The 12,482-nt window shown below is 34.2% G+C and overlaps 2 protein-coding genes across 6 annotated transcripts; both read right to left on the reverse strand.

Moving 5' to 3' along the window:
- Positions 1-3,164: 3,164 nt before the first annotated feature.
- On the reverse strand, positions 3,165-4,905 carry LOC140959256 (uncharacterized). 4 transcript variants are annotated; one of them, XM_073417133.1, is made up of 3 exons: positions 4,643-4,905; positions 3,797-4,368; positions 3,165-3,760 (listed from the first exon to the last, which is right to left on the reverse strand). In XM_073417133.1, the coding sequence occupies exons 1-3, from the start codon at positions 4,803-4,805 to the stop codon at positions 3,275-3,277; spliced, it is 1,221 nt and encodes a 406-aa protein (XP_073273234.1). In that variant the 5' UTR covers positions 4,806-4,905; the 3' UTR covers positions 3,165-3,274. The 4 variants fall into 4 exon arrangements, with proteins under 4 accessions (XP_073273234.1, XP_073273235.1, XP_073273233.1 ...); XM_073417134.1 differs by having other exon boundaries at positions 3,165-3,517; positions 3,560-4,368; XM_073417132.1 differs by having other exon boundaries at positions 3,165-3,781; positions 3,818-4,368; positions 4,643-4,904.
- Positions 4,906-7,792: 2,887 nt separating this feature from the next.
- On the reverse strand, positions 7,793-12,340 carry LOC140960101 (translocon-associated protein subunit alpha-like). 2 transcript variants are annotated; one of them, XM_073418234.1, is made up of 8 exons: positions 12,121-12,340; positions 11,277-11,438; positions 11,094-11,144; positions 10,757-10,845; positions 9,479-9,556; positions 9,172-9,375; positions 8,560-8,631; positions 7,793-8,149 (listed from the first exon to the last, which is right to left on the reverse strand). In XM_073418234.1, exons 1-8 carry the CDS (start codon positions 12,179-12,181, stop codon positions 8,099-8,101), a joined length of 768 nt encoding a protein of 255 aa, XP_073274335.1. In that variant the 5' UTR covers positions 12,182-12,340; the 3' UTR covers positions 7,793-8,098. The 2 variants fall into 2 exon arrangements, with proteins under 2 accessions (XP_073274335.1, XP_073274334.1); XM_073418233.1 differs by having other exon boundaries at positions 10,757-10,848.
- Between the last annotated feature and the right edge of the window lie 142 nt (positions 12,341-12,482).

A 12,482-nucleotide genomic window follows, 5' to 3' on the forward strand; every position in this document is an offset into this window, starting at 1 on the left:
ATATATATATGAAAATCCCTGAAGGATTTAAGATGCCTGAAGCACAAAGTTCAAAACCCAGAGAATGTTATTCTGTGAAATTACTAAGATTATTATATGGGTTAAAGCAATCTGGCCGAATGTGCTATAATCGGCTAAGTGATCATTTGATGAAAAAGGGATATGTAAATAATTCAATATGCCCTTGTGTTTTCATTAAGAAAACAACATCCGGATGCGTAATTATTGCTGTATATGTTGATGATTTAAACATCATTGGAACGAATAATGAAATTCATGAAGTTGTGTCATACTTGAAGGAAGAATTTGAAATGAAGGATCTTGGAAAAACCAAGTATTGTCTGGGTTTACAAATTGAACAAAAAGAATGTGGAATATTTGTTCACCAGAAAAATTATACAGAAAAGATCCTTAAACGTTTTAATATGGATAAATCAAATCCTTTAAGTACTCCAATGGTTGTTAGATCATTAAACATAGAAAAGGATCCATTCCGTCCATGTGAAGATGATGAAGATATTCTTGGTCCAGAAGTACCATATCTAAGTGCTATCGGTGCCCTTATGTATCTTACAAATTGTACAAGGCCTGATATATCTTTTGCCGTAAATTTATTGGCAAGATTTAGCACATATCCAACAAAGAGACACTGGAACGGAATTAAACATATATTCCGTTATCTACGAGGAACGACAGACTTGAGACTTTTGTATTCAAAAGATGCTAATCCAAGTATAATTGGTTATGCCGATGCTGGATACTTATCTGATCCACACAAGGCACGTTCTCAAACTGGATATGTATTTACTCGTGGAGGCACTGCAATTTTTTGGCGTTCACAGAAACAAGCGCTCGTAATAACTTCATCAAATCATGCCGAGATTATTGCACTACATGAAGCAAGCCGTGAATGTGTGTGGTTAAAATCAATGACCCAACATATCCAAATCTCATGCGGATTATCATTCGACGAGAAGCCTGTGATACTATATGAAGATAATGCTGCATGTGTTGCTCAAATGAAAGAAGGATACATAAAAAGCGACAGAACTAAACATATTCCTCCTAAGTTCTTCGCATTCACCAAGGAGCTTGAGAAGAATAAATGTATTGATGTTCGTCACATTCAATCAAGTGAAAACTCATCAGATCTCTTCACAAAGGCACTTCCTACGACAATATTCAGAAAGCACATATATAATATTGGGATGCGCAATCTACGAAATTTGTGAAGAATTGTTCGTGTCAACATGAGGGGGAGTTTACGTGACTGCACTCTTTTTCCCTTACTATGGTTTTTATCCCAATGGGTTTTTCCTAGTAAGGTTTTTAACGAGGCAGTATAAAAACACGTAATGAAGACAATCATTATGATCATCATCACAAGGGGGAGTGTTGAAAAATTATTTAAAAATGTGAAAAATATTTGTGTTGAAAATGTGAATGTTGAATGTTGAAAATTAGGTAAAATTAGGTGTTGAATATTGAAAATTAGTGTGTGATGATGTAGGTAATGATGTATTTTATTTTTGGATTATTTGTAAAAATTTTCTATAAATAGATCTCTCATTTGTGAAGAAAATCACAATTGAGTTGAGAGAAAAATATTATAAAGTGTGTAGTGTGATGATTTTGAGAGTTTGAGATTTTTACTTTTTACCGTAAATTTTTACTTTTTCACAACAGAGATCAATTTATCAAAATATCAATTTCTTTATTTTGGTAAGCGGCATCTGTTCCAAAGCCCGACTCCTTTTGTTCCAAAGCCCGGCCCTTAGATTTATTAATAAAAAATATTTTATGACAGCTTTATTAGAGATGATATTTTCGGTCCGCCAAAAAAATCCGAAACAAAGCGGATTTAAGATTAATTTTCGGGTTCTGAGTTCGATAATTTTCTCGAATCTTTGAAATAATTCAAAATAAATATGAATATAATATCCACATTTCCTAATATGTCACGATGACGACGACGACGACGATGATGTTAAGTTTGTGTTCAGAGATTCCTCGAACTCGTTCCGCATCCGCTCCATTATCATTTTTGAAGTGGAGATGAAATTTGCTCTATGCGAGTTCGATTTAAGGTTCGGGGAAAGAACGGGATGTGGATAGGGATTCTGATGCATCTTTGTCAATCCGTTTTTATTAAATATATGTAAATTTGTAATCTTAATTCCTTGATAACAAAATTATCGACTTTCTTATCTCAGAGGTAAATTAATTGTATTGTGCAACTCGAGAATAATTGATGCAAACCACCAAAAGTAATAGCCCTTTGATTTCTGGTTTAGTTGATGGTACTTATATAGATAGTGTTTTTATCCACTCAACACATGATACGTGTACTGAGTGGATAAATCATGACCACTTATTCAACCATGATGTATAGATAAGTGATCATGATTCATCACTCAATACGCGTGTTATGTTTTGAATAGATAATGACACTATCTATATAGATAACATCTATCAAACTTTTTTGCCCCTATTAATTAAATTGGTGACATTTTCCCATATTCTTCTTTTTAGCATGTGCATGGCATTTTTGTAATCGAAGGGTTTGTTTGGAATGGCACAATATTAATTCTTTAATAATTTATTTTATTCAATTTTATTTATAAATTTACTAATTATTTATTTTACATCAATCAAATCATTGAATTTAAATTATAATATTACATCTAATAAATAATATTATTAATATTTAATAATTATTAAAAATGAAAAATAATAGTTTATCATTTTATCTCAAATTTAATCAATTAAACTAAAAAAACTATTATTTATCAATCAAACCAAACACTTTATTAAATATTATAATTTATTTATTATATTATATGATTTATCTTTACATTATTATTTATTTTTAAGTTCAAATGATACCCAAGTGTGACGTATATATTCGAAATATATTATACAAGTAAATAATTAAAAAATGGTGGAATATTATGGAAGGAACACTCAATAGAAATTTTATAACAATTGTGTGCTAATTACAACCCAAGAAAACAAACCTAAAAGAACCATGCACATGCATGTCAACACCAAATCGACGATACAAACATTTAAAAATTCATTTAATTTTCCTATGCCACTCATATTAATCTCTCTTTTCAAATTGCTTGGAAATTTATTCCTAGAACTATATTTTTTTTATAAAAAAAAAAGAAAAAGAAAAAGACAATTCATTTGAAGACACAGAAAACCAATTTCTTGTTCACACCGCAACAAATAAATCAAACACAGATGCTAAACGCACCCTTTAAAAAGCTTAAGGATGGTACGGAGGTAGTGGTGGGAAAAGCCCGAGTTTGTGGTGGTGGCGGTGGTGGTGGTGGTGGTGGAAGAAGTACTTTGGAGGAAATTTGATCTTCGGAAATGGCGGAAGCTTGGGGATCAGTGGAGGGCATGGCTTCTTATATAGCGGGGGCTTGTAAACTGGTGGTTTTGGAATGTAGACGGGCACCGGCGGCTTGTAAACTGGTGGTTTTGGCTTGTAGACGGGGACCGGTGGCTTGTAGACTGGAACCGGTGGTTTTGGCTTGTAGACGGGGACAGGTGGCTTGTAGACTGGAACCGGTGGCTTGTGAACTGGTGGTTTTGGCTTGTAGACGGGGACAGGTGGCTTGTAAACTGGTGGTTTTGGCTTGTAGACGGGAACGGGTGGTTTTGGCTTGTAGACAGGAGTTGGTGGCTTGTAAACTGGTGGTTTTGGTTTGTAGACGGGAACCGGCGGTTTGTAGACTGGAACTGGTGGCTTGTAGACGGGGACAGGCGGCTTATACACTGGAACTGGTGGTTTGTAGACGGGGACAGGCGGTTTATACACTGGAACTGGTGGTTTGTAGACGGGAACCGGCGGTTTGTAGACTGGAACTGGTGGCTTGTAGACGGGGACAGGCCGTTTATACACTGGAACTGGTGGTTTGTAGACGGGAACTGGTGGTGGTAGAGGCTTGACAATCGGTGGGAAAAGTGGCTTATGCTTGTAGAGCGGCGGAAATGGAGGGAGAGGCGGCCAAGAAGGGAAGCTCTTCTTCCACGGATGGGTGAATGGAAAATGTGGGTGCTTGAAGAAAGGCCAAAAGGTTTTGGAAGCACACAATGCAGTTGAGAACTGCAGATTTTGGCTCGGCCCGAAGGTTTGGATACCATTCGTTTGGGATTTCAACACGATCTTCGCGGATTCGGCGCCATTGTGGGCTGCGCAGGGGACTGCCGCGGCGCTGTGGAGCTGCACGTAGCAATCTTGATGGAGTTGTTGTGAGACCGAGATCTTGAATTTCCCATCTTTGTCGAGCTTGGTATCTCCCATTCTTTTTGTTTCCCCGCTTTTGAGCTTACAATCAACGCTCACTCTGAGACCTATATGATCAAGCATCTCGAGCATGAAATATCTTTATTTGAGAAACACATACGTTAGATACTTGTAATATCGCAAAAATAACTAAATTATGAATCCCTTCGTGATTAAATAAAATCAGAGTCGAAAGTGTGAAGATCGTGTTATAATCTATGCCTTTTATGTTTGGTGTTGGAGTACTTGTTCTACAATATATATACATATATGTGTGTGTGTGTGTGTGTGTGTGTGTGTGTGTTTGCGTGAACAAATTACAATAATGTTGCAAATTTTTACCCGAAAATGCCTGAGTAGTTTTAATGCTGTACTCCTTGCAATCGGCACAATCTGCTGCCCCGACAACCTCGAACAATGTCTTGTCATCTGCGCTGCAAAGCCCCAATAAAGACACCAAGAGAATTCCCCAAAGGGCTGTCCGACAAAAGGAATGAACCCTCATTTTAAACTAAATCTTCTCAGGAATCCCCGCCACCACTTGGAACGAAAGGCAGACAAAAAACTGATCAAGGGCAGTAGCCCGAAGTGATTCCTGAATGATTGCGAGCCAAAGTTGTTCTTTATATAGAATGGCACAACGACGGAAAATTAATGTCGTCACATGCGTTTAGGCCCCATCGATGGCGACATGCATGCGCAGCTTAGCTAGCACTGGCCATTTTCTTCATTGAATGAACTTCAACTGCGTCATTTCCTTTCCATCCGCAAACCTACTCGCTCATTCTCATTAAGAGTATCGATCAAATGTGTGGTGTTGATATATGATAAAACGAAAATAAATCACTCATGAACATGATATATATGAAAACTATATATTTAAAAAAAAAAATCCTTTCTACGCAACATAATACAATATCTATCCTCAAATCAAATTTATTAATTCAAATTCAACCTGAATAATTGTAGATCATGTCATGACTTCAAATCTCCCGACACGAAATTATATTTTGTTTCAATCCTTCAAAATTTATATCTTTTAAATATAAACTCTTATTAGCAATATACCGATATTTTGTGAGAATGTATATTAATTAAATGGCATACAATAAAAATTTGTGACAGTTAATATAATTAACAATCAGAAAAAAAGTAGTTTAACATGTTCCTTCTGAGAGAGATTAAATTTGAATATACTTCGAGCATTAATTGATTAGTGTGAATAATGTCTCAACCGTTGATTAAAGGATTAAGAAGCATGTGATTTCATTAAATTTGTGGAGCTGGAAGGGATACTACCAAACTAATTGACTATACATTAACCAGAAAATTTAATCTTCATATCGCTGGTAATGCTTATGTGCCAATCGATCGTTTTCCTGTACAGTCGATTTTATAGTGAATCATATAAAATAAATTTATTTTTGAGTATTTTTTTATTTAGTTGATTATAAATAAATCAGTTTCTACTAAAGCATAAATGATGTGAGTAAATATCATGCGAGACGGTCTCATATATCTAGATAAATGATATGAGTCAACTTAGTATTTAATTTAAGTGAAAAGTAATATTATTGACGTAAGAAAAAATAATTTCATGGATTGAGTTGGATATGAAATTCGTCTCACAAAATTATAAGAGTTTTTGTGATATATTATAATGTGAATTTTTTTTCGAATACTAAAAATTAGTGAGGTTCCGCTATAAATGTCTCTTTNTTATTATGTACATTTATTGTAAATCTCATTTTTCGGTGGGAAATATATAGATGGCTTTTCTCAATAAATCTCGATTTATTGATTCTTAGATGCCATAATGAATTCTGTTAGGCAGATGAATATTAAAATATTTGTACCAATAATTTTTTTTTATTTATATTATAACTTTTTAAAAAATATATGTATTATTGATGTGATTTGTGGGTTATTTTTTTATTTTAATTTTCCCTCGAAATATCGGGCGTCACGTCTAAAGTCCCAAATGTGAATCATAAGTCATACACGTACAACACAAATCTTCTCCTATTTTGAAATAAAAATTCTATCGATTTATAAATATTTGTCACTGTCACAATTTTCCCACATAATAAAAATTGCAATTCCAAGTATTTAATTGATTATTTTACAATAAATTAAAGAAGCCTAAAAATACACACACCGCAAACAAACTGTAATTTACATACAACATTCTTGTGAAATTTCGCTAATTTCTTGTGAAAAATTAATAAGCGCTTACCATTGTTTTTTTTTTTTAAAAAAAAGCTCCAATAACATCAATTTTATAATTTTAAATGTACACGCTTTTAGTACTTTCGACAATGTAATGTACATTTTATGTGTTTGAATGTACAAAAATTGTCAATACACCATACAACAAATATTTGTACAGTTAAAATATATAATTTTTGCAATATGACACTATAAAATGATCATGAAATAATAATAAAATATCACAAATTGAGTAAAAAATAAAAATAAGAAAAAATGATGTGATTTATATTCATTTATACTAATTAGATTTTGGATTATACGTAAAAAATACGATGAAAAATAATTTTATACACAACAAATGAAGTTAAAATCATGTTAATATTTTATAGGCAAAAATTCGTGTGAAACGGTCTCACGGATCGTATTTTGTGAGACGGATCTCTTATTAAGGTCATCCATGAAAAAANATAGGCAAAAATTCGTGTGAAACGATCTCACGGGTCGTATTTTGTGAGACGGATCTCTTATTAAGGTCATCCATGAAAAAATATTATTTTTAATGCTAAGAATATTACTTTTTTATCATGAATATCGGTAGGATTGACCCGTCTCACAGATAAAGATTCGTGAGACCGTCTCATAAGAAACCTACTCTATTTTATAAAAGCTCTAAGACCATTTTTTTTTTTAAAAAAAAAACATAAGAGTTTAAGCGTCTATTTATTTTTCATAAGAGATTATTTTACAAAAAGTTGTATTCAATTTAACCGCAACAAACCACCAAATGTTTATCCCACTTTGTAAGATCGGTTAAGATGAATCCAGTTATGTCATCATTTATATTTAGATAATACGATCCAAGTTTTTTGTATATAAAAAAAATGACAAAAAGTTTTTTGTATATAAAAAAATGACAAAAACTTGTGTGAGATAATCTTACGGATCATATTTTGTAAGACATATATATCTCTTATTTGAGTCATTCATGAAAAAAAATTACTTTTATTGTGAATATCAGTAAGGTTGACCGATCTCACAAATAAAAATTCGTGAGACCGTCTCACAAGATACCTACTCAAAAAAAATTAACACGTGAAAGGAAAAATGTAATATTTTTCATTTGGATATTAAATTTATGCTCGATAAAGATTTTTTGCGAATCTCAATGATTATATTCTCCAGGAATTCATTGTCCACATATATTCTTATTATAAATTTGTATTTATTATGGTATACATTGCATACAAGAACACACTAAATTCATCACAAAATAGCAATTCATATTCATCCAAAGGGCCATCGGAATATATTTGACTAAAACATGCATAAATCGAAACAAGTCTCAAAAATGTCGCCTCAGTAGTTTCTCATCTACTTGTTTGCAGTCACCTCTAAGAAAAAAAGAACATATGGTTTCTTCCTCGTGCTACGATAATGATAATGAGGCAATCGAACGGCCGATAATTTAAAAACAGACTTACTATTCCATTATCTTCCTCGAGTCTTCAAATTCCTACAATCTCTCAAACCAACTGTTGCCTCGTTGAGCTGATCCTTCTTTGCAGAAGAATCTTCGAAAATGATCGTCTACTTCTTCTTCTTTGATTTGTTGGCCTGAGACCGTGTATATGCAGTTCCCTGAATATTAAAAGTAGTAAACTGGTGGTAAACCACTTTTTCCAAATGAGTTGAGCTTATGGGAGGGAAACAAGACAGTAGTATTCATACAAGTATGATGGGGAGCCGAAGCCACCTTAATGAAATATTATGGGGATTGTTTCGCAGATTTCAAGCTTGTGACCTACTGTGAGATTAAGTTATAAAGTACATTTCTTAAAACATCTAGTTCACGATTATTTGGTTCAACGATTAGTATTTATGCATCAACATCTATGATTCCACTTTTTTGCGGGTGGTGGGTCTGTATCGAATTAAATTCACAGAAGACAAGATATAAGGGATATAAAAATTTCCTGACAAGAAAAATAAAGGACCAGAGATAAAAAGAGAAGGAATTTTTTCGAGAATATGTTTTCTGTGTTACAGACCTGCAACCATTCATCCATTGAGACGTCTGTTGTCTTAGTTCCAACTTCCACCTTCGGTGCCTTCTTGGTTTTCTAATCAATTAACATACATAAACATACATAGAACAAATGTAAGCATCTGATCAAAACCGAGAAAAAAGAGCAAATCTATGGTGGAAACTAAATTTAAAGATGGAAGCAAACTAATTTACTACTACCATAAACGATCAACAAGCTCTACACCATCGATTTAAAGGCAGAAAATTATATCTGAGAGTGGTTAAGAAACTTGATGGGGATGATGGGAAAATGGTCCCTAATCCACCCAGTATGAAATTTTTTGGGTCTACATTTGATTAATGAGATGCCAGGTATATATTACACAAAACATGTGCATTTGATAAATGAGATGTCAAAAAAGAATGGGATGACAAAAAGGTAAAATCATAATTTGAAATTTAACCACTATAGTTTTGTTATAGTGAGGCATACAAGAAGGCGTCCTTTACCACAATTCAAGGGGTTTGGTTAAGTTGCTTACGTCCTAGACTAATTTTCTGGTATAAATACAAGATACACTCTGTAAATAAACAGTAAAAAACTGAAGAATATATGCGCATATATGGTAATTACCTTTGAGAATTCTTGTATTTGACTCCGTATCCAAAATCCTAGAAGACCGATAAGGGCCGCCCCTAGGCAAAACAAGAAAACTGACTCAACACTGAGCAGACCACCTGGCTCAGTAACTTCAATGGTCCCATTGTAGAAAGTACTCTGGTATGGGTGCTGGTCAATCTCATAAACAATAGATCCCACGAGAACATATGCACCAGACTGCAGGACAACGTAGATTATATTTTGCATGTAAAAATAATCTCCATATTCAATGCTGCTAAAACACCTGGAACAGTAAAATTCAACATGTCTAAAAACTTACCTGTAAGAACTTGCTAACAGCATAAACATAAGGGAAAGTTGCTTGAGCTGATGGAGGAACCGAAGCATTGTTAAAAGCCTAGTAGATAAAATACAAGTATCAGCAGCGTAATTCCAAATCATACTGGTCTGAAGCATTGTTAAAAGCCTAGTAGATAAAATACAAGTATCAATAGCATAATTCCAAATCATACTGGTCTGAAAGTGTTATTGACAGATAAGTATGCAATTTTTAATCCAGGATGGAAGATAGGTGCTGAATCTAACAAAATTATCATCTAAGAGGTCAAACCCAGTATCAGTTCTATATACTCCTCGCACTAGAGAGGAACCATAAAGACCTCACATATGATGTCACTGAAGAAAAAGGAAAGAACGAGGTATTAGCGACAGGGTGTATGCCCAACACGTGTGCACTCAGAAAACTAAGTAAAAAATCTTGATCAAGAATCATTAACACCTATGTTAATTTTTCTTGTCCTGTTATTTCAATCTTAAAGATCTGCTAAACTTGTTACTTGGTAGACATGTTGCTGAACGCAAAGAATGCTAAGGTTGTACGTTAACCTCATAAAAAGAAGTGCAGAACTTATTGATTTGATTGAATAACCAACCATTTTGTTCCGCAAGTCAAAAGTCACACGTGTGGTTTAGTAAGCATCTTCAGGCACAAAAATCCAGTAGCGTAGTACATAAGAATCTCATAAATATGCTTAAAAACCTGTCGAGGCTCACCAAGGATGAAATGGTTTCTATTTATCAAGCATTTTTCCCGATAAGATAAAAAATGATTGCCGGAAGCAAGGAATTTAATAAATACAACATAGTCTATTACAACTGTAAAACTTACTTTAAAAATACGAGGTCACGTAAAATTGTCCAACAAATTCAGCCATAACAAGGAAAATTGGTTTCCAAACAAATACAACAGACAAACAAGGTCTTTTAGTTTGGCTTTCCGACTACTCAAAGCTTAAGGATCATTAATTCTCATCCAATTTTAATAACCAAGTTTGTTCAAGATTACTACTATCACCACATCGCTCGGTACACAAAATGAATTTTTAACTCTTAACTTTCTCACTTTTATCACCACGATGATCCCAATACAAAAACTTACTTGAAAATTTTAAAATATCTCACTAGCCAAACAAAAAACTTTCAAATGGCAAAACACAGTCAAGGAAAAAGAAAAACTGAACTTAACACCACATAAAAATTCTCCTTCCATAAGTGTAGTAGAAAAGCATAAATCGTTGCAGAAAAGTACGTAAGATACCTGTGCAGAAAGATTTTGCAACAAGTAGCTTGGATCATACGCGGGATGAACACTGGCGTGGATCGCAATAATGTTAATACTTGAATCCCCTGCTGTCACCATCCAAAATGTGACAAACAAATTAAGGAATCCATGATTTGTCAGCATAAAGTACCAATTTCAAAAAGAATCGGGCATATATCTGTAAGTCATCTTGCCATTTTCCATGCCATGAAAGACAATCTTATCTTAGAAACAAAATCAACAAGAAGCTAGAGCTATATGATGGCAAAATTAAAACAACTCCAGATGTTCAGAAAGAAAACATCATATTTTTCAACCGTACACAAACAATTACCTTCGTTTTTCATTCCAACTAAGAGTTCACTTTCCTCCCCAGCTGCAACCACTGAAAAATGAGAGAAAATAACTCAATATGTGTGTAATTATAAGATGGGCGCAAAAGTTTCATTGTATCTCATAGAATAATAGGAACGCTGATTAACATGGAGAGGACCATACTCAAACAACAAATACTAACATTTAGAAGGGTTTTTCGGGAAAACACAAACTGTTTCCACCCCTGGAGCTGGACCAAAACTCCCACCACCGAAGTCTTGGGCATCTTCACCAACAATCCCAATATCTCCTTCCTCAGCCGATTCAACAACTTCTGCATCAGGGTCTGGCTCACATCTTGCAACTATCAAGCAGTAAATAGATTAGTGAGAAAACAGATTTCTGGTAAGCATTGCCAAGTTTAAAGGGGAATGTTCTCCTAAACGCAATATAACATGAAAAAATTTAACCCCTTCGTGACAGTCTTATGTCAGAAAATCATAAAAAAAAAATTAAAATCTCCTTAACTGAGCAGCTAAACTCAAGAAAATGATCGAAAGGAACATAAATAGTGGCTTAACAGTAATAAACTCCCGGAAAATTAAGTAGCCAATCACGAGAAAACCTCATCGTGCGTAAAACAATGAGTCAACAACACGACAGAGTGACCCCTAACAGATATTCAACCAAACCCACAAAATCGAACAACAAATGAGAAAAAAATCCACCGCAAAATATCTGTCGGAATAGAAATAAATAAACAGAAGTCAAACTAAAAGTAATCAAGGCATAGTCTAAAGGAATATAAAAGACGGCTTCAAAACAAAAGAAACAAAATAGAATCTCGATCTGATCTAACTCCACTCTCTGCAGAACCTAATGCAATCAAAAGCGAAAAATAGCAAGACTTGGTATAAAGATAAAATCTTTTTACATGCATGTCATCGAGACGGTCAATTATAACAGCCCCAACCAATTCCGAATGAAATAGAAGGGAAAGAAATAGTCTTTACAAAGCGAAACGGAACTGTATCCAAAATGCTTACCTTGTAAAATTGGAGGCGAAATGAGAAGCATACAAAGAATCAGAAAAACCCTAATCGCCATTTCCCCTCGATTGCTAAACCCCAATAATAAGAGAAAACGAGAAGCCTTCGCCTGCTGATGGGCCCGTATGTGCAGTGAACACAGAGGGGACTCTCCCTTTAAGCCGTGGACTAAAGATCAAGGGTCAAAATATAGATACCCACTTTGTCCGGATTAAAACTGTAAATTTATGTGTGCAAATTAATACTTATTTTAAGGGGGGAAAGGTGAATATTCAATGAAATGTGGGGTACAGTTGATGTATTCGAGGCAGATGCCAATTATTGGTTGGATGCGTGAGATTTCCAACCTATATGAGCCA

The sequence above is a fragment of the Primulina huaijiensis genome, chromosome 15 (genome assembly GCF_012295235.1).
Source record: "Primulina huaijiensis isolate GDHJ02 chromosome 15, ASM1229523v2, whole genome shotgun sequence".
Taxonomy (NCBI): Eukaryota; Viridiplantae; Streptophyta; class Magnoliopsida; order Lamiales; family Gesneriaceae; genus Primulina; species Primulina huaijiensis.

What these genes read in the sequence shown, in the direction of transcription:
- LOC140959256 (XM_073417131.1), bottom strand. Translation starts at nt 4,805, where the DNA reads ATGAGGGTTCATTCCTTTTGTCGGACAGCCCTTTGGGGAATTCTCTTG. An exon ending in AACTACTCAGGCATTTTCGG is followed by an intron (nt 4,369 to 4,642) that starts GTAAAAATTTGC and finishes TTGATCATATAG; the next exon opens with GTCTCAGAGTGAGCGTTGAT.
- LOC140960101 (XM_073418233.1), bottom strand. Translation starts at nt 12,181, where the DNA reads ATGGCGATTAGGGTTTTTCTGATTCTTTGTATGCTTCTCATTTCGCCT. An exon ending in TTCGCCTCCAATTTTACAAG is followed by an intron (nt 11,439 to 12,120) that starts GTAAGCATTTTG and finishes ACTGCTTGATAG; the next exon opens with TTGCAAGATGTGAGCCAGAC. An exon ending in CTGTTAGCAAGTTCTTACAG is followed by an intron (nt 9,376 to 9,478) that starts GTAAGTTTTTAG and finishes GTTGTCCTGCAG; the next exon opens with TCTGGTGCATATGTTCTCGT.